Source organism: Microplitis demolitor, chromosome 5 (genome assembly GCF_026212275.2).
Source record: "Microplitis demolitor isolate Queensland-Clemson2020A chromosome 5, iyMicDemo2.1a, whole genome shotgun sequence".
Lineage (NCBI taxonomy): Eukaryota > Metazoa > Arthropoda > Insecta > Hymenoptera > Braconidae > Microplitis > Microplitis demolitor.
In genome coordinates this window covers 19,349,757-19,372,281 of record NC_068549.1, presented here as the reverse complement: position 1 = coordinate 19,372,281, position 22,525 = coordinate 19,349,757, and the positions used below count along the sequence as shown (strand labels likewise).

At 28.2% G+C, this 22,525-nt stretch overlaps 1 protein-coding gene across 1 annotated transcript; it reads right to left on the bottom strand.

The window, feature by feature from the left end:
• Positions 1 to 320: 320 nt before the first annotated feature.
• LOC103579524 (uncharacterized) lies at positions 321 to 20,573 on the bottom strand. Its single transcript, XM_008560949.1, has 4 exons — positions 20,442 to 20,573; positions 3,416 to 3,581; positions 2,028 to 2,287; positions 321 to 506 (listed from the first exon to the last, which is right to left on the bottom strand). Exons 2-4 carry the CDS (start codon positions 3,578 to 3,580, stop codon positions 407 to 409), a joined length of 525 nt encoding a protein of 174 aa, XP_008559171.1. The 5' UTR covers position 3,581; positions 20,442 to 20,573; the 3' UTR covers positions 321 to 406.
• Positions 20,574 to 22,525: the final 1,952 nt, after the last annotated feature.

Below are 22,525 nucleotides of genomic sequence, written 5' to 3'. Positions count from 1 at the left end.
ATGCCACTTGATTTTTATTTTTTTTTCTTATTATCATTATTATTATTATTATTATTATTATTATTATTATTATTATTATTATTATTATTATTATTATTATTATTATTATTATTATTATTTATTATTATAATAATAAAATCTATAATTAATTTACAGCCAAAAATTACCGTATTGTAGTTATCCAAAGAACTGATTAAATAATTAAAGAATAATATAAAGTATGATTTAATAATTTAAATTAGTAATTATTATTAAAATTTTATTTTCAAACGAAACTTTGTTCACGAGAATCATAGGGATGAGTATGAATAATTGAAAAGTTTGTTGCATGTGAAGTTGCTGAAGAAAATGATGAGGATGTTGTTGGACATGATGATAAGGACATCCTCTTCGAGGCCGGCTGAGCCTAGGTATTATTACCGTTTTTACGAACCTTGTTCTCTAAAACTGGTGTTGGTTTACCTACAAGGTCTTCCAATTCATCTGGCGTGAGAACCGTAAAGTCCCTGAATAAAAGTTTTTTATAAATAACATTTTTATCCATTGCACGTTAAACAAATCCGTAGATTATCTTGCAGAAGTATACAAGTTAAATTACTTAAAATATATATTTAACCTTTCATTACTCGCACTGTAGTTTGCTCGACAATTTCTATTGCGTGGTTAACAAAATGGCGTTCGAGACTAGAGAAATGCAACGTTGCCATTTCTTGTAATACAATGTGGACATTTTTGTTGTCAGCTGAATAGGAGCCAAGGAAACTTGGCAACGTGACTAGAAATATGGTCGAGATTGTGAATTTATTTTGAAATCCTCCCGTATTTATATTTTTTCGTTTAATTGAATCAGGCTTAAATTTAAATTATACTTTTTTTAAATTTATTTTTTGTCAAATTTTATTGTGTGCCAAATTTCCCATTGAATTTCAATCACTCCTGCTGGTTATTGAATTAATATTAAATTTATAAAAATAATTTATTTTTTTAAGTATTCACTTATAAATTAAATTTTCTGTAAATTTTTTTCAGTATTTATATATTTAAATAAATATAGTAGAAAATAATTCTATTATTGACCTAAAATAGTAAAACATCAATAATTCTTTTTTTGTATAAAAGTCTTAAAAATCTAGCAGGGGAGACTGGGGTATGATGGTTCCACTAAGCTGCTAATGATTTTTTGTAACTTTTAAGCATCGGATATAAGTTTTTTTGATCATTTTCGAACAAATTTTCAAAAACATAATTTTAAAAAAAATTTCTTATGGCCCTAATTAAAAAAATGTACTAGGACATGCTTCCATGTTCTTCCAAAACTGATAAACGTTAGTTTTATAATTTTTTTAAAAAAATATAACTGCATGGTCTTTCTCTAAAATATCTTTTGTTAAAAATTAAAAATTAATTTTTTGAATTTTAAAAAAAAAATTTTTAAGACGGTCTCCCTCAAAATTTTAGTCTAATTTTTTTTTTTTGGGATAAAAAATTGACATTCATATCGTATAATTTTGGAATTTTTTCAGTAAAATACCTAAAGTTTATTTTCCCCCTAATTTAATCCCAACGAAAAAAATACCAGAAAAAGAGTACTATTAAATTAGCTAGAGCTTACTCGATTAATTAGTAAATCCTTTCTTTACATAATTAATTTATATTAATTAATTATAAAGGTGTGTTACGACAGTAAATATTTGAAAATATAATTTATGGAATATCAACTTATAATATATAGTATATTTGTTAATTAATATTTTAATTATTGTCTTAAAAGCGGCGTCACGCTCACAGCTCGAGTAACGAAAGGTTGATAAAAACAAGGTCTCGATAATTATAATTTTGTATTTACATAAGCACGCCGTTAAAAATTTTTTTTTGTCATTAAAAAGTAATGACATTTTCGTCTGGTTATTAACAAAAATTTTTAATGTACACGGTAAAATTAAGTTAAAAGAAAATCCGGTTAGAGGCTTTTATTTAGTGACAGAATTCAAATATAAAGAGAATAACATTTTATGAAAGCATAATACCTATGTTGTGCTAAGAGCATGTCTATACTGGTAACACTTCGCTGATGAGTACCATCTTTCTGGGCAGCTTTCTGTCTTCTCAACCAGAGAGCTCTCAACTGTGCCAGAAGAGCACCGAGGGACAGGAGGGTACAGCCAACTCCAATAAGTGGTGTTGAATATTGCGCAGCTTCTGCACCTGGTGCTAGCTGTACTAGTCCGACAATGAGAACAACAACTCCGAAGAGAATGGAACCTACTACGACGTGTAGAGCGTTTATCTGAAAATGTTATATATTCATGTTTAATGTATTATGCATTTACATGTTTGCTTACATTCACTTGTATGCTATGCGTCTACGTATAACATAAATATGTGATGACTTAGGCATTGCATTGTGTATAAGCATACATATTTCTTTTATGTTACTGCATTTTAATTATTTTCCATTTATTTACACCCACTTATTGATCATGTTCATATTTCGCGCTTAATAATTATAATTAGACAAGAGTTTCAGCATACAAAGGGCAAAACGGGCCCAATAAATATCAATAGTAAAAGAATTTTCACTAGTTATAATTTTTTAGCCTGCATTTAAAAATTTACTAACAATAAAAAAATCAAAATTTGGGGAAAATGAACTCTTTTAAAAAAAATTTAATTACTTTAGACTTGAAAATTTGGGTTGTTCCAAATCACCCCATGATGTCAGTAAGGCCTCTCTATAAATTTTAAAAAAAATTTGAGGGTCCATTTTGACTTTTGTGTACTCCTACACGGAAAAAATAATCGGTAGCAGCTAGCAATTATTTTTCAGTAGCCGCTACCGATTATTTTTTGGTAGCCACTACCGATTATTCCGGTAACAGCTATCGATTATTTCGGTAGTCGTTACAGGTTGGTAATCGGTAGCTGTTGCCGAAAATTAATCGGTAGCGGCTACTGAAAAATAATCGCTAGCTGCTACCGATTATTTTTTCCGTGTATAGTCAAAGAAAATAAGGAAAAATTTAGGATGTTATGAAAATAACTTTTTATTTTATTTGAGCGTAAAATTTAGACGAATATAATTTTTAATACCGAATAATAGCGAGCGAAACTGTTGTTCATACGATAGACGACTTATCAGAATTTTATAATTTAATAGTATAATTAATAGAATTTAAAGAATTTGTATCGAATGCCAATGAATTGAGTATTTTCAGACGTATAAATAATTGAAAGTGTTATAATGTAAATGTATTCAATGAACAAGCAAATACAAGCCGCCCACACAGTTAAAATGACGTCAATTTGCTCATGTTTCATTCGTTTTCCCAGTACTACCGTTTTTCAATGAAGTTAATTTTGTTTACATCATCACGTGATATTAAATTTTATTAAAAGATGTCTTTTATAAACGTACCTTTCCACAGAAAAAATATTCTGGTTGTTCTTTTTCCGTTAAGGCTACGACTGCTTCGCTATCTGTGAGAGGACTTCCGGGTTGACTTGCTCCGGTTCGAGCTTTTTCATGGTAATATGTTTTGTGGAAGACCTTCACTGAAGGCACTGGTAACGCTGTAATCATTCTATTAATTTTTTTTATATTAATTTTTTTTTTTTATAATAAGGTAAAAAATCGTCTATCGATTGACCCTGTGAGCTAGCCCTAAAACTTCCCAAGCTCCTTGAGCTCGAAAACATTGTTGTGAATACATTTTCCAGCTTATCGAGCTTTTATCGAGAAATCTTCTATAATAACGCTGAAACATAAAAGAAAGGAAAAAAATTTCTCTAGGATTTCTCTAGGTTTTCTCTAGGTTTCACTAGGATTTTCAGAGAAGTCCTCTACAATAACGCTGGCACATAAAAGTGAAAGGAAAAAATTTCTCCAAGTTTTCTCTAGGTTTTCTCCTAGACAAATACTAGACAAATCCTAGACAAATCCTAGAGAAAACTTAGAAAAATTCATTTCGCTGAGAATACTAGACAATTCCTAGACAAATCCTAGAGAAAACTTAGAAAAATTTATTTTGCAGAGAATCCTAGACAAATTCTAGAGAAAACTTGGAAAAATTCATTTCGCTGAAAATACTGGACAAATCCTAGACAAATCCTAGAGAAAACTTAGAAAAATTCATTTCGCAGAGAATACTAGACAAATCCTAGACAAATCACAGAGAAAACTTAGAAAAATTTATTTTGCAGAGAATCCTAGACAAATCCTAGACAAATCCTAGAGAAAACTTAGAAAAATTTATTTCGCTGAGAATCCTAGACAAATCCTAGAGAAAACCTAGAGAAAACTTAGAAAAATTCATTTCGCAAAGAATCCTAGACAAATCCTAGACAAATCCTAGAGAATACTTAGAAAAATTTATTTTGCAGAGAATCCTAGACAAATCCTAGACAAATCACAGAGAAAACTAAGAAAAATTTATTTCGCTGAGAATACTGGACAAATCCTAGACAAATCCTAGAGAAAACTTAGAAAAATTTATTTTGCAGAGAATCCTAGACAAATCCTAGACAAATCACAGAGAAAAATAAGAAAAATTTATTTCGCTGAGAATACTGGACAAATCCTAGACAAATCCTAGAGAAAACTTAGAAAAATTTATTTTGCAGAGAATCCTAGACAAATCCTAGAGAAAACTTGGAAAAATTCATTTCGCTGAAAATACTGGACAAATCCTAGACAAATCCTAGAGAAAACTTAGAAAAATTTATTTTGCAGAGAATCCTCGACAAATCCTGGAGAAAACCTAGAGGAAACTTAGAAAAATTTATTTTGCAGAGAATCCTAGACAAATCCTAGACAAATCACAAAGAAAACTTAGAAAAATTGATTTTGCAGAGAATCCTAGACAAATCCTAGACAAATCACAAAGAAAACTTAGAAAAATTTATTTTGCAGAGAATCCTAGACAATTCCTAGACAAATCCTAGAGAAAACTTAGGAAAATTCATTTCGCAGAGAATCCGAGACAAATCCTAGAGAAAACTTAGAAAAATTCATTTCGCAGAGAATCCTAGACAAATCCTAGACAAATCCTAGAGAAAACTTAGGAAAATTCATTTCGCAGAGAATCCTAGACAAATCCTAGAGAAAACTTAGAAAAATTCATTTCGCAGAGAATCCTAGACAAATCCCAGACAAATCCTAGAGAAAACTTATAAAAATTCATTTCGCAGAGAATCCTAGACAAATCCCAGACAAATCCTAGAGAAAACTTAGAAAAATTCATTTCGCAGAGAATCCTAGACAAATCCCAGACAAATCCTAGAGAAAACTTAGGAAAATTCATTTCGCAGAGAATCCTAGACAAATCCTAGACAAATCCTAGAGAAAACTTAGAAAAATTCATTTTGCAGAGAATCCTAGACAAATCCCAGACAAAACCTAGAGAAAACTTAGAAAAATTCATTTTGCAGAGAATCCTAGACAAATCCCAGACAAAACCTAGAGAAAACTTAGAAAAATTCATTTTGCAGAGAATCCTAGACAAATCCCAGACAAAACCTAGAGAAAACTTAGAAAAATTTATTTTGCAGAAAATCCTAGACAAATCCCAGACAAAACCTAGAGAAAACTTAGAAAAATTTATTTTGCAGAGAAACCTAGACAAATCCCAGACAAAACCTAGAGAAAACTTAGAAAAATTCATTTCGCAGAGAATCCTAGACAAATCCCAGACAAAACTTGGAAAAATTCATTTTGCAAAGAATCCTAGACAAATCCTAGAGAAAACCTAGAGAAAACTTAGAAAAATTCATTTTGCAGTGAATCCTAGACAAATCCTAGAGAAAACCTAGAAAAAACTTAGGAAAATTCATTTTGCAGAGAATCCTAGACAAATCCTAGAGAAAACTTAGAAAAATTTATTTTGCAGAGAATCCTAGACAAATCCCAGACAAAACCTAGAGAAAACTTAGAAAAATTCATTTTGCAGAGAATCCTAGACAAATCCTAGAGAAAACCTAGAGAAAACTTAGAAAAATTCATTTTGCAGAGAATCCTAGACAAATCCTAGAGAAAACCTAGAGAAAACTTAGAAAAATTCATTTTGCAGAGAATCCTAGACAAATCCTAGAGGAAACCTAGAGAAAACTTAGAAAAATTTATTTTGCAGAGAAACCTAGACAAATCCCAGACAAAACCTAGAGAAAACTTAGAAAAATTCATTTCGCAGAGAATCCTAGACAAATCCTAGAGAAAACTTAGAAAAATTCATTTTGCAGAGAATCCTAGACAAATCCTAGAGAAAACCTAGAGAAAACTTAGAAAAATTCATTTTGCAGAGAATCCTAGACAAATCCTAGAGAAAACCTAGAGAAAACTTAGAAAAATTCATTTTGCAGAGAATCCTAGACAAATCCTAGAGAAAACTTAGAAAAATTCATTTCGCAGAGAATACTAGACAAATCCTAGAAAAAACTTAGAAAAATTTATTTTGCAGAGAATCCTAGACAAATCCTAGAGAAAACTTGGAAAAATTCATTTCGCTGAAAATACTGGACAAATCCTAGACAAATCCTAGAGAAAACTTAGAAAAATTTATTTTGCAGAGAATCCTAGACAAATCCTAGACAAATCACAAAGAAAACTTAGAAAAATTCATTTTGCAGAGAATCCTAGACAAATCCCAGACAAAACCTAGAGAAAACTTAGAAAAATTCATTTTGCAGAGAATCCTAGACAAATCCCAGACAAAACCTAGAGAAAACTTAGAAAAATTTATTTTGCAGAGAATCCTAGACAAATCCCAGACAAAACCTAGAGAAAACTTAGAAAAATTCATTTTGCAGAGAATCCTAGACAAATCCTAGAGAAAACTTAGAAAAATTCATTTTGCAGAGAATCCTAGACAAATCCTAGAGAAAACCTAGAGAAAACTTAGAAAAATTTATTTTGCAGAGAATCCTAGACAAATCCTAGAGAAAACCTAGAGAAAACTTAGGAAAATTCATTTCGCAGAGAATCCTAGACAAATCCTAGAGAAAACTTAGAAAAATTCATTTCGCAGAGAATCCTAGACAAATCCCAGACAAATCCTAGAGAAAACTTAGAAAAATTCATTTCGCAGAGAATCCTAGACAAATCCTAGACAAATCCTAGAGAAAACTTAGAAAAATTCATTTTGCAGAGAATCCTAGACAAATCCCAGACAAAACCTAGAGAAAACTTAGAAAAATTCATTTTGCAGAGAATCCTAGACAAATCCCAGACAAAACCTAGAGAAAACTTAGAAAAATTTATTTTGCAGAGAATCCTAGACAAATCCCAGACAAAACCTAGAGAAAACTTATAAAAATTTATTTTGCAGAAAATCCTAGACAAATCCCAGACAAAACCTAGAGAAAACTTAGAAAAATTTATTTTGCAGAGAAACCTAGACAAATCCCAGACAAAACCTAGAGAAAACTTAGAAAAATTCATTTCGCAGAGAATCCTAGACAAATCCCAGACAAAACTTGGAAAAATTCATTTTGCAAAGAATCCTAGACAAATCCTAGAGAAAACCTAGAGAAAACTTAGAAAAATTCATTTTGCAGTGAATCCTAGACAAATCCTAGAGAAAACCTAGAGAAAACTTAGGAAAATTCATTTTGCAGAGAATCCTAGACAAATCCTAGAGAAAACTTAGAAAAATTTATTTTGCAGAGAATCCTAGACAAATCCCAGACAAAACCTAGAGAAAACTTAGAAAAATTCATTTTGCAGAGAATCCTAGACAAATCCTAGAGAAAACCTAGAGAAAACTTAGAAAAATTCATTTTGCAGAGAATCCTAGACAAATCCTAGAGAAAACCTAGAGAAAACTTAGAAAAATTCATTTTGCAGAGAATCCTAGACAAATCCTAGAGAAAACCTAGAGAAAACTTAGAAAAATTCATTTTGCAGAGAATCCTAGACAAATCCTAGAGAAAACCTAGAGAAAACTTAGAAAAATTCATTTTGCAGAGAATCCTAGACAAATCCTAGAGAAAACTTAGAAAAATTCATTTTGCAGAGAATCCTAGACAAATCCTAGAGAAAACCTAGAGAAAACTTAGAAAAATTCATTTCGCAGAGAATCCTAGACAAATCTTAGAGAAATCCTAGAGAAAACTTAGAAAAATTTATTTTGCAGAGAATCCTAGACAAATCCCAGACAAATCCTAGAGAAAACCTAGAGAAAACTTAGAAAAATTCATTTCGCAGAGAATCCTAGACAAATCCTAGACAAATCCTAGAGAAAACTTAGAAAAATTCATTTCGCAGAGAATCCTAGACAAATCTTAGACAAATCCTAGAGAAAACCTAGAGAAAACTTAGAAAAATTTATTTCGCAGAGAATTCTAGATAAATCCTAGACAAATCCTATAGAAAACAATAACTCTGGCACATGAAAGTAAAAGGAAAAAATTTCTCTAGGATTTCTCTAAGGTTCCTTTAGGACTTCTCTAGGATTTGTTTAGGATTTCTCTAGGATTTCTAGAGAAGTTGAGGATTTCGAGGTCTTAGTTATAATTTAAAATCGATAAATTATTTCGCATTTAGACCTCATAGTTCTTATTGAAGATTTTTAGTATTAAAGTAGAGTTACTTTCTGCGCGGCAAATAAAACATCAAAGGAATTGAGGCTTTTGAGGACTGAACTAGAGTTTTGTTTTTTGACTCGGGTTTATTTCAATTTCCGCTAGTAGCTAACATGGTCTGGCTTTACTATGACACCATAGCATTTCAAACAAGAATAATTCCTCCGTGTATGATAAATTTAAACAAATATCTTATCTGTCTTAACCAAGTCGGATCTGACGTGTTCTAAGTATGCTCTGAATATTAAATCGATGTTACAGTAATGTAGTGTGTTTAATTTCTTGGAAAAAATTCAATTCGATGAAGATAAAATTTTGATGACCTTTAAATTCGTATGGATAGACGAAAATGATAAAATTTCATTTCATTGCGTTGACAGTTTTTAAATTTACGTAAAAAAAAAAAGTATATAATCTCTGTATTTTCAGAAGTACTTTTATCTTTGTAATAGTTATCGTTATTTGCAATATTCATAACTTTTTAGATATGTATGAATAATTTATATAATTTTTTGATGATTCGTACTACTTAATATGAATAATTTATTTTTATGACTCGATTATTTAAAGTTTAAACAAAAAATAATGGAGAAACTTTTATAACTAAAGCTTCTTAGAAATATAATACTTCTTACGAGAATCAGTGTTTCGTTCTACTACGATATGATGTCAAAGAGCTGAGCAGTTAAGATAAATTCCAGCTTATGTGTACATCATGACGTAATCAGACCACGCAAGCTCGAGAATCGTAGGTGTAGAAACATTACGATACGTGATATGAGTAAGCCATGTGGGAGTAGAAATTTTTTGGTACTTTTACTATCATCATTATTATTATTACTGATATATAAATATATATATATATATATATATATATATATATATATATATATATATATTTTGAAGATTTTATAATTTTTTATGAAATTAAAAATAAAAAAAGTTTAATGATAATTAGTATTAGTTTCCAAAAGAATTATATTTTTATCACTTAAGAACTGACTTATCATCATGATAATTATAATAAAACTTTTGAAAAAAGAAACGAGTTCTTATAGAAAGTCGCTGAAAGTTCTTTTCAAAATATAGATTAAATTTAACGTGAAACATTCAACAAGATGGCGTGAGCTGGTAAATGAAATAATCCAAGCGTGTTGGAGGAAAAAAAAAATGTTCAATACTATCTAGTTTTTTCGTACATTCATTATATTCATTTTTTATTAAATATCAAGTTATATTTTTTAATATTTCAATATTTTTTGAATTGATAGTTAACTTTAACATTTAAAGAAAATTACTTCATTTATTTGTAACAATATTTAATAGAATTTAAATTGTCAAATATTTTGAAAAATAATACTTTAATTCTTCAAAAAATAATTTAGTACAAAAAGATTCTAAAATTTTTCCTATTCAGAATTTTCAAATTTGAGATAACGTAGAATTTTTTTTTTCAAATATATAAACGAAAACTTATCTTTTATATTTTTATATTAACAAGGGTTCGCACTTTTCTTTCTATTACACTCAAGTCCACGAACGGTACTATCTTTGTTGCACTCGTACAGTGAATGGTAACTTTGGCCGAGTTTTTCTCTTAAACAAACGAATTTTATTAAACAATTAAAACGCACTTCGCTAGATTAGACAGTAATGTATCTAAATGCGGTCTGTGTTTTGTATTTAGAGATTTTGTTTTCGAAAAAAACCCAGCCGAAAATATCTGATAACCCCCTGTTAACAAGTTTGTATCTTGCCTAGAAATTTTTTGAATACTTCTCTAATCGTTTTCCAAAAAATTTTACTCCTTAAAAAAAAGTTCAAATTCGCTCGTATTTCAAAATTAACGATACACTGCAAAGAATTCAAATTTTCTCCGTCACTTGGAGTTTCGGAGCTTAAAAAAAAATGAATTTGCATCCGGAGTAAATAGGGAGTTTGTTTTTTCAGCTGAGTAATTTCGGAGTAATCTGGATTTTTTTTCAATCTGCATTCATTTCGATTCAGAGTTTTAATATTAAAATAAACTCCCCTTTGGTGTAAATTTGACTCCAAAAATATTTAATAAATAAACAGTCATCCGGTCAGAATTCACTCTACATTTACTTTGCGTTCACTCTGATAAATTTTTTACAGCTTTTGTATTCATGCTTTTTTTGGAAAGAAAATACTTCCAAAAAATTTGAAAATGCTAAAAAAAGGAATTAAATAATTCGTGTAAAAATCGAACGTTTACAAAGTTTAAATTAAAAATTCTTTTTGTAAATTTTTAAAAATTCGCAAAAAGTTAAACTCGGACTTGATATTTTTTTTTTTTTTTTTTTTTTTCAATTAATGTTTACTCTGTAACATAAACCAAAGCTTTTAGTGTGTTTACAAGGTTTATAACTTTTAGTTGTACTTTAGACATAACATATCATGTTACTAATGCTATGAAAGTCCACTATAGAAACCACCCACTCTCGATGTGGAAAGGACATGAAAATTTTTTATCTAAACGACTTTCGAAAAAGAAAGTATGTAGACATTACTTTTTATCGACATTTGCATTTCGTAAAATTTTTTTTATAAAAAATTTGATATAAATTTTTTAAGCGCTTTTTTTGGAAAAAATTTTTTTTACAATTATGCTTTTCAAGTAATGAAACTTTTAATTAATTGGAGTAATTATTCTTAATTTGTGACATTGTATGAATATTAAAATAGAGAGTAATTATAAAATATAAAGAATATTAAAAAGTTGATACTGCAAATAATTCTGGCATGTGAATTTACATTTTGGTGAATAATAAAAATTTTTCAGATGAAGATTAAAAAAAAATACTTTTTTGTGGCTTATTTTAAATATAAGCGTCGGCCGGCAAATAACAAAACTTTTTTTTTTATATATATTAAAGTGCATGCCACAGTGCTTTTTATAGACTAGGGCCAGTGTATTTGTACTCAGAAAGAATAATAAACATCGGTCTCTAGGTAGTGATTTTGCGGATTGTCATTCCGTATAATATTCTATGAAATGAATGTGATATATCGTTTTTATGAAAGATATATATTATATACATATTATACATATATTCGTATGAAAACTTTATTTTGTTCAGTTACTAAAACCAGAAAAAAAATTTTTTTTTATCTGTCTGTTCTTTGGGATATCCCCTCGTGCCAAAAATAAATTTTTTTTCAAAACTATGACAGATTCAGTTGAAATCGGTGAAAACTAATTGTGTTAAATATTGAAAAGCCATAAAAATTGATTATTTTTTTGAATATCTCGCCCTGTCCCTGCACTCCCTACATAAAAAATTACATCTATGCTCTGAAAGGGAGAAAATGAAAAACATCTTGATCAATGGACCGGATTATTTTTGTCGTGACTATTTACTGATCGGGGTATTTGTCACTGATCCATTTTAATAGAGAACTGAGATCTGTGTAAAGGATCAATTCTTTTTAAATTAAAGCTTTAACTAAATCTATAACAATGAGTAGATATAAATAAGGGAAAGGCGAGCAAAACGAACCACCCTAAGAATTTGGTAAGAATTTTTTTGTCTCAAATAGTTTATAACCTAAGTTTTTACTTTGCGACTCTTATCATCATTTTTATAAAATTTTGAATTTCCCAAAATTTTGTAGTGGCCTCATTGTATTGTTGGCAATGAAAAATACATTCGGTGTCGTCTTCACTGTATTTGAATTTTATATAAGTTAATTATCTTAAATAATTTTTTTTTTCCGATCTACTTATTTACTAACAATATTGCAAACCTCTTTTTTCACTTAGATTGGAAATATAAGCAATTTTATTGTAGTAATTTTTTTTTGGGTTGCCCGTTTTGCCGCCTGTACAAAAAAAAATAACTAGGTGGTGCAACATGAGTCAGTCTAGGTGGGTCACCATGAAAAATCATGTTGGGGCAACATGATTTGTTATTTTACGGTAACATGACATTCATGTTGCAGCAATTAGAAAAAATCAGGTTGCAGTAACATGACATTCATGTTGAAACAACATGAACTTTCATGTTGTAGTAACATTACATGATTTTTTCATGTTGGTACAACATGAATGTCATATTACAACATTACATGTTGCTCTACACTGTGAAAAATTTCCAACAAATTTTACTATGGGTGCATTGTAACCTCGGACCATAAGAAAACTGGCACAAAATTTACAAGTGCCCCATAGTAAACGGTATGCGCAGACGACACGATTGGGACCTATGCGCATACGTTTACTATGGGACGCTTGTAAATTTTGTACCAGTTTTCTTATGGTCCGGGGTTACAATGCACCCATAGTAAAATTTAATGGGAATTTTTCTCAGTGTAGTTATTTTTTCTCGAGTGGGAAAAAAATTTTTCTATGATAACTGGAAATTCTGTTTAATTACTTGAAATGGACGTCAAAAAAAAAAAAATTTCCAGATTCAAATGTACAAAAATCCATTATTTCCTTACCGGTCCCATTTTGCTCGCCCCTCCATTAAATATATGAAAATTAATGGGTCTAAATTTATAAATAAACAAAAATTAAATATACTTTGATCAAATAAGATCAGCAAGATCTATTACTTTCATTTAAAAAGAAATTTTTTCATGTATTATTAAATGACTTATATATTATTTATGAAATATTTTGATAATATTATTAGTTTTACATTTTGTTAAAAAATAAATACCAAGTAAATTTAAAAAATTTTCTATGATCAAATATCTATAATTTCCTTTTAGTTATTTACCAACAAAACTACAATGACTTAACACCGACAATCAATAGGTATATTTTTATCTAAATTCAATTTGAATTATTTGTTATATAATACAGCCGTCCACAATCGGTTATTTGTGAACAAATATAATACAGAATATTTTCATAGTTTTGTGAAACATTTTCAATAAATAATGATTGTGATAGAGGCTCGGATTATACAACTTGAATCATTAAAAATAATAGTAGCTTTTCAAACGAGCATTCACATGTAAATGTATATACTATTCGAGTTAACTTTGTAATATATATAAGACAAGACGTACAAGGCAAGGCAAAGCAAATCTCTTGTAAAATATTGACTTTCTAAGGTATTTAAGAACATTTTTATACAAACTCTTTGCGTGGAAAAATACTGAAAGAATAATATTGCGAAATTCCATGTAAAGTAAAAATAAAAAAATAGTGATTTAAAAAATTTTTTAAATTCAATTTCTTTCCATCGATGGAATAATCACTAAATATCATGTTCCTTAATAATTAAATTTCTTAAAAACTTTAATTTAAAAGTTTAACTTTTTACTTTACTTCTCCTTTCCGGTTCTTTAGCGTACGATATTTTTTAACGCATCGAGAAATATTAAAACAATCGTCAGTAATTTCTTAATAGAGGAAATAAAAAAATTATCAATCACTCGTTATATATAATTTAGAAAATTAATTTCAAAAGTTATTTCAAATAATGGCTCTCCCAGATAATTTCTGTACAAATCAAAATTTCCTGCATAGAATTTAATATTCCTAATTATAAACAAAGAGTTCGATAGTTGAGTAGTAGGTATTAAATGAGCTTATAACTAAGAAAAGTTAAAGCAAATTCATAAAAATCCAGCTTATATATTTCAATTTATCCGATAGTCGCTAATTTTTCACTGGCTAGCAGTTTTTCATTTTATTTTAAAGGGGAAAAATCGAATTAGGTCAAAGTTAACTCATTAAATTTTTAAGTATTCTGGGGTTTCTTGTTCTTTGAAATTTCCGAGTGGTTTATTTTCATTATTTTATTCGTTAATCATAACAATAATTAAACAGTTGATTTTTTTTAATATAAAAGTTATGTGTTTATATTGTATTTAATAAACCCTTTCAAAAGTTTTATTATTATAAATATATTTTCTACGAAATAATAATAATAATAATAATAATAAAAATAATAATAATAATAATAATAATAATAATAATAATAATAATAATAATAATAATAATAATGAAAAACGTTTAATACGCATCAAAAGTTAGTAAAATAGTTACTGGAAAAAAAGTAGTTTTTTGCTTTGAAAGCTCAGTCGTATATATATATATATATATATCAACTTTGTAGATCTCTCCAAGGTCAAAACCACAATATTTATCTCATATATATTATATATTATTTTTATTTTACCATAGTGTATATGATTTCTATATAATCAATCAAGGCTTAGTTATTATTAATGGAATAAATATATGACGATGATTTAAAAAAATAAGTTATATTTATTTTTTTTTACGTTGAAAAATAAGTTTTTTTTTTTTGAATTAATAATTGAACCATGTATTGAAATACAACAAAGTTAAGTTGCTATGACTCGATGACGACTACAGTAAAATTTTGGGAATAAATTTTTTTATGATAAAATTATCGTGAGCAAGAAGTGTACAGGGGAGGGAGGGGCAAAACGGTGTATTTAAAAAAATACCAAGTTTTTGAAGACTCAAATACGCTCAATCTGTTTTTTTTAAGATATTCAAAGTTGATAGAAAAAATTTTTAGTTACTGTTAAAAAAAAAATGTTTTCATTTTTGCGGGCGAAATGGGAAACCCCCGTCAAAAAGATGAAAATAAAAATTCGGGATTTTAAATTAATTCGATTACGTTAAACTTTTTTGCAAGTAATTTACATGAAAAAATATTATATTTTACATGATTGTTGGATACAAAAGAAAAACAAATTTTTAATAGTTTTTGTCATAAAAAAAAAAGATCATTAATATTTTTCAACTGACAATTGATTTTTGAAAAAGTTTAACAAAAAAAATTCAAAATAACGCTCAATTTTATTTATAAAAGTGATTTTGGAATGTTTCAAAACCATTTAAAATATAAGATTTTTTTTTTTATAAAATTTTAGGGGGTGCCCCCCCCCCCCCGAATAGAAATCTTCAATCCGGAGATTTTATACAAAATATAAATTCAACAAAGAGAGTTTTTTAATTTTGCAGACAATGGAATCGGGAATTCGAAAATAAATTGATTGAATTTTTAAAAAATATAAAAGCGAACAAAAATATTTGTTATTATTTAATTCTTGAACAGAACGAATCCTCTTATAGGTATATAGTATTTTTATCAATATCGTCTGATCCGTATCAATTGATTTATGTTATATGTTATCGCAAAATACGGAAAGGGGTTAAAGCCATTTCGTTTATAAGCTTATTTCATTGAACTACATTTCAAGTTTTTGATAAAAAAATAATGAGCGATAAGAATCTGGAATTATATCATTATTAAGTTGTCGATATTCAAACAATAATTAATTAAAATGACTCTTGCAGTATGGTAGGTTCAATATGTCGGATCTTTTATTAAATAAGGTCACGTCAATTTGATTTACACTCTGACAAATTTAATTAGTACGTAAAAACTAGAAGAAAATGGGGGCATCCAGTGTCATCTATTATCTCAATCCGTTCGTTTTTTTGTTTTTCAATCATTTTTATTATTACCTCAGCTGAAAATATACAGTAATAAATTTACGGACTAAACGTCTATTGAATTCGGAGTGGATGATTTTTTATTTATTTAATCCCCTGATAGTGAACTTTATACCGAATAGGAGTCTATTTTAAGATTAAAACTTCAAATTGAAGTAGATGCGGCGAAAAAAAATCTAAATCACTCCGACTTTATTTCTGATTTTTTACACTGTATTTATTTAAAAAAAAAAACCGATCTGTCAGTTGACCTTAAGAGCCAGTCCCAAAATTTTCCGCCGTTTTCGAGCTCCTTGAGCTCGAAAAACTGTTGTGGATACATTTTCGAGCTCGAAAATCCTTTTGTATGCCTTTGTTTTCGAAAAACAAATGTTTTTTACCATTTTTTCTCAAACGATATCTCTCGAACGAATGAACCGATTGAGACGTTTAAGGCCGCAATCGATGCGTTTTATTGAGTTCTACAACTGATCAGATTTTGAAATTGATTTATCGAGTCGTTTTTGAGAAATTTCCAAAATACTAAGAAAAGTTTTTTTTTAATTCTTTCGACAACGGTTTCTCTTGAAAACATGAACCGATTTTTAATGGTTGAGGTGACATTCGACGCGGCTTATGAAGCTTCAGAGCCCAGTTGATTTTAGAATCAATTCATCGAGCACATTACAAGTTATCCAAAAAAAAACATTTTTGAAAAAAGTTTATTTTTGGAATATCTTTGAACAAGGCCTACCGATCAAGCTTTATTTTTTTTCAGCTTTTAGATATTGACAAGCCGCGTCGAATGACACCTTGACAATCAGAATTGGTTCACCCGTTCAAAAATTATAGATATTTACATACGTACATTCACTCGGACATCATGTTGAAATTAGTCAGAATAGCTTCCTAGAACTTCAAAACATCAAGATCTCTTAGAAATTCGATTTTCGAAAATCGGACTGAAACCAATAACTTCCCAAATTTTTTAAAATTTTCAATTTTCTTAGCGGGAAGTTAAAAAATAATCGGGTCATGACGGGATTCTCAAAAAATTTTGCAAAAAAACTTTTTTTCACGGACGGTCTCATAAAATTTTCAACTCCAAGTTTCAGAGGGATACGAAGTAGCCGGAGTACTATGGGACATATTGAAAAATTGATGTAACTTTGATATTGCAAATTATTTATGTATTTTATGACGATTATGAATTTTTTATCAATACTAAGGACAAAATGGGACAAAAAAAATTGTTTTAATTTTTTATCTTGGCCCGGAAAATAATTTATCTATTAAAAAATAACTATAAATTAAAGTAAATGATAGTAAGTAAATAAAGTAATAATTTAACAAAGTTTTAGCAAAATGTCCCATCTTGCTCCGATCTAATTTTATTTTTCACTCAATCTATCATAAAAAAATCACGCCTACATTAAAATTTTTTTAATCTTTTAATGGATAAATTTATTTAATGAAATACTGAGAATTATATGAATAACATCTTTAATATTCATAATCTGATTTTGTTATTTATTTGAAATTATGTGGCTTCATTAAATCCGGGCTTGACAAATCGTTAGAAAAAGAACAAAAAATAAATAAGAGCTTTTAATTACAATTGTTAGATATTTTGAAAATGATTAAACAACTGTAGTACGAATGTAACAATACATATTAATATATAAGTACTAAAATAAAGCTGGCAAAGCATCCTTTTTATCACATTGTAAGTCAGCTATGCACGGAAAGTAGAACAGCTGAGTGCCAGATTTTAGTAGATCGTATACAGATATAGTCAGCCATGTGGCTGATGTGCTGAGATGTCTGTTATTTATTGATTTAAGATCTATGTCACTTGATATATTCCACGTAAAGTAGAACGATTTGAGTGTCAAATTTATTGTAGGTACAAAAAAAAATGAAACAATAATAATTATTGTCTCATATTTTTTATTTAATTTATCATAAATATTTTTATAATATTTAATGTGGATTTCCCGCGGTTATAATTTGAAATTAAAAAAAAAATAAGTCATTAATTTCGATCTGATTTTTTTAACTCGAGTTTTCAGCATATTTCGGCTAGAAAATTATTTCTGATCGTTTTTTCGTTTGATACAAATTTAGATCTGATAAAATTTTGAGATCGATCGGTTCAATAGTTAAAATTAAAATTTCCAGATCTTATTTATGAATTTTTATTGCAGTACAATAAATTAATTCAGTAAATTCGCTTATCAAATATTTAAAAAAAAATTATTTTTTTTTAAATTTGCCGAGGAAAATAATTTAGATCTCCCAAGATCTGAATTTTGATCGTATTTTGAATTTTTTAATTAATGAGATTTATTTAGATCTGTGGAAAAATAAAAAATATTTGATTTTAAAAGATATTTCGGGGGCATATGAAAAAGTGTGAAAAAAAATTTATGATAAGAAAAAAATAAAGTGATCTACATAAATTTAATTGAATCTAAATAGATCTATTGAAATTATTGTAAATCCAAAATGAAAAAAAATTAAATCCAGATCTCAGTAGATCTGAATTATTTTTCCCTCACAGAAAAAAATAATTTCTTGGTGCAAGAAATATTTTGTATTATGAATTGAAGACAAAAATTTTTCTTGGTTTAAGAATGTTTTCCTCGCCTAAAAAATTTTTTTCTTTTTTCAAGAAAATTTTTTTTTCACTCAAAGAAAATTTTTGTTTTTCACATTATAATACAAAAAATTTCTTGGGTCATGTAAAAATTTTCTGAGAGCCAGAAAACATTTTTTGCACCAAGAAATCCTTTTTTTCTGTGCAGGTTTTAAAATTGAGGACAAAAAAATTGCTTTTAGTTCAAAGAGATCAACAACAAATCTTCGTTTAGCCCAAAATCAGTGAAAAGTTTCATGCTTGACCCTCGAGGTTAAAGTTTTTCTTTTTAAAATGGTAGACAGTAGTTGAAGATGAAACTATATATATATATAAATATATATATATATATATATATATATATATATATATATATATATATGTATGCGAAAGGGGTAGTGAGAGGTTGTAGCTCTCAACGACTGGTCTGAGCTGCCGCAAGCGAACCCGGCTATTCGATAATCGAGGTACAACGGCCGTCGGCCCCAACAACGAATCTAGGGCAACGTTATTGCGACTCTACCATCTCCAAACATTTTTTTTTATCCACGTGCATATGTTAAATAAACTTAACTCTATATTCATTTCTTATTGTATTATTTAACAACGTAGCCCATACTCCGCACAAAATTATCCATAAAATTCTTTTACTTATGTGAAATAAACAGCCAAAAAAAAAATATAAAAAAAAAAAATAGTTGTAGTTGTTAATAGAACATGCAACGTTGTCTGTCAGGAAGGTTGTTCTCTTTTTTAACTTTAAAAATTAAACCATCATGACAAGGTGATTAAGAATGGTACGAGTTGTGAATTAAGTACAAGAATAAACGTAAAGTAGAACAGTGACCCGGATCAAGCTAGGATCATCGTATCATGACTACATGTATTTACTAAAACAGAATTTCAAATTATAAAATACTAGATATACTTTTTCTAATATATAGCTACTAGATTTACAAAGTTATTAATTATTAGCGTCAGTTAAAGTAAAAAATTCATTAATTAAAAAGTTTAAAATTTTATAATTACGTTTCATTAAAAAATATTGATTAGTTACGTTTTTAAATATTTAAATTTCTCTTATTAAATCAATAGCGAGACATTATTAGGTGACTTTGATTTAGCTCAGTCCAATGACTCTTAATATTACTATTGTACCAAATGTGGTCACTGACATTGCTTTGGCTTTGTTCCAGTTGTGGAATAACTCAAATTTTTAATTTATTTGCTTACTGCCTATCAATGAATTTATCGTACTCGTAAAACTTTTCGGTCTAAATTTTAAATTATAATTTTTTTATGATCAAATATTTAAAGTACAATTTAGTATGAGGTTACTGTTAACTTAATTATCAAATTTTAAATTTAAAAAAAATTAATGACTTATTTTTTTTTAAGATATAAATAGCGTAATTTTTAAAATGGAAATTTGAAATTTAAATTTAATGTATAATATGAGTTTATGGTGTTTGAAAAATTTTTTTTAATGATAAAAAGTAAAATAATAGATAATTAAAAATACAAAAGCATGTGTAGTTATTGTCAAGTATTTCAGGCCGGCGTAGTATCAGTGACGTGTGAATGAATAAAGGTCCTTGAGCAATTTACCCATTGGTCTGGTCGACGTGATACGCGATATACAGGCACAAAGTATATTGAGATAAAGAGTAATGGAAAAATACACCAGTATTTAAAAGTACAATATGAATATTTAATAGAGTATTTAATGGAATATATTTTTTTAAAATAAAAAATAGAGTATCAATTAAATAAACTCACTTAGTTTTGTTTAAAAGATGAACCAGCTATAAGATTTCACTACACAATTGTTTATGATGGGATTCAATGTAAAGTGGTTATTTAATAAACAATGGCCGTTGTTATGTAAATAATACGTTTATCCCGCCTAGGTGTTTTGACGGGTTGCTGGTCCCGCGGAAACTGAGCTTCAACACGTTTATATGTATTCTGGTCGATAAACCACCCCCCCAATCGCCCACTTATTCCCACCAAGGGTGACTACACACCCGCGCTTGTCGGTATCATCATTCTTAAAAATAGCTCAATGTCCTATGACGAATTTACCCTTTTTCTTTACACTCGATAGTTTTGTCTATACTGTTTCTCAAATATTGATGGAGGTGATTCATGTTGGGTCCAAGATATAATTTTCGGTATAATAAAATTTACAATAAATTTTATTATTATGTAATTTTTGCTTGAAAAATTGAAAGCTTCCTACGCAGAGGTTATTGAGCTCGGTTTAATTTAGCAAATTTGATTTTTTTAAAAGATTTTTTCAAATTCAAAAAAGCATTGATTGATTTTTTATTATGTCGAGATTTTTTTTAAATGCAAGCAGGATTTGATGAATTAATATTAATTTTTTATTTATTGCCTTAAAAATTGATAAATTTTTTTGAATTACTGATTTTTTTGTTTTTTGTCAATAAATGACGGAAATATTTGAAAAATGAGCTTGGAATTGTAGGCATTTTTTATTGTTTTCAAATTCGGCTGTTTTGTGAAATTACATATTTTTAAAGAGTTAAAATAAATGATTTTAGTCCGATCTTCTTGAGACTAATTCCTAATCATTTTAAGGATGACTCCCGTATGTGGGTGGGTGCGTGTATGTAGTATTTGAGTGTCGAGAAATTTATTTGAGACCTTTGACATTTAAAATATCGCTTTCTTCAATTCAAACAGTTACAACCCGGCTGTCCAATTTTAAAACATAGTAAGAGCTAATTCTCTCAATGCTACGAAATCCATGTGATTGAATAAATTTATTTAAAAGAATTGATTACTTTTATAACAAATAAAATTTGAAATTTAAATTTAAATTCATAAAGTGCATTGACATTATTTGAACAAGATTAGAACCCACGTTTGCAGCAACAAAGGTTGTGAAGCCGCACAAAAGTAATCCAATGACTTGTTTAGATGGAAAATAATTAGACTTTTTTGTTATCTGACAATATATGAAAAGATGCGCATATGTCAAACTTTCTGTTAATGATGACCAAAATACAAGTCTTGGGAGAGAATGTCTCAATTCAGAGTTTTGCCACATGCGCTTATAAAATAGATTGAAATGTGCTACTATACTCTCTACAGAGAGAAAAAATGGCTACTTTTCTTATATTCGTAAAGAGATTTCATATGTTGACATGGTAGAAATTTCTATGGTGCCATAGGAATAAACCATACACTCAGAAAATTAAGTGATAGTGTTTATTATGCTAAATTTTTAATTCCAATCATCTAGAATGATTAGAACGTTCTTCAATGCACAAATGGATGTCAATTGACATATGTCTGTATTCGTATTCTTTAACTTTCAATATAAAGCCTCAAATCTTGTAGTTTTTGGACCCAAATAAAAAACTATATTACTGCATTTTCTTATAAAAAATACCAGGATAAAAAATAATACTTTATTTAGGATTGGTCGTCTTAAATCGTGACTAATTCTTCACCAAGTTTTATTTTTGACCAGGGTAAAGAAATTTAAAATAGATAATAAATTTATAAATAAAAATTGAATGATTTTTAAATCTAGATATCAAATTATCCGTCGTTTCAAGGAAATCGTTTTATGGAACTTTAAAAATTACAATAGCAGTAAAGTTTTATTATAATATTTTTTTATGTAGAATTACATATGAGAACTACAATTTATTTATATTACATCATTTATTAGCAATAAAAACATCACATTGTTAATATTTATGCCACTATAACTATATTCCCTTATGGAAATATATATAGTCGAAAAATCTATGTAATATATATGTGACATTTTGCACATAAATATATATTTTACATATATGATATAAATGTCAACATAGACGTTGTTA

What these genes read in the sequence shown, in the direction of transcription:
- LOC103579524 (XM_008560949.1), bottom strand. Translation starts at nt 3,580, where the DNA reads ATGATTACAGCGTTACCAGTGCCTTCAGTGAAGGTCTTCCACAAAACA. An exon ending in AATATTTTTTCTGTGGAAAG is followed by an intron (nt 2,288 to 3,415) that starts GTACGTTTATAA and finishes TAACATTTTCAG; the next exon opens with ATAAACGCTCTACACGTCGT. An exon ending in ATGCTCTTAGCACAACATAG is followed by an intron (nt 507 to 2,027) that starts GTATTATGCTTT and finishes ACTTTTATTCAG; the next exon opens with GGACTTTACGGTTCTCACGC.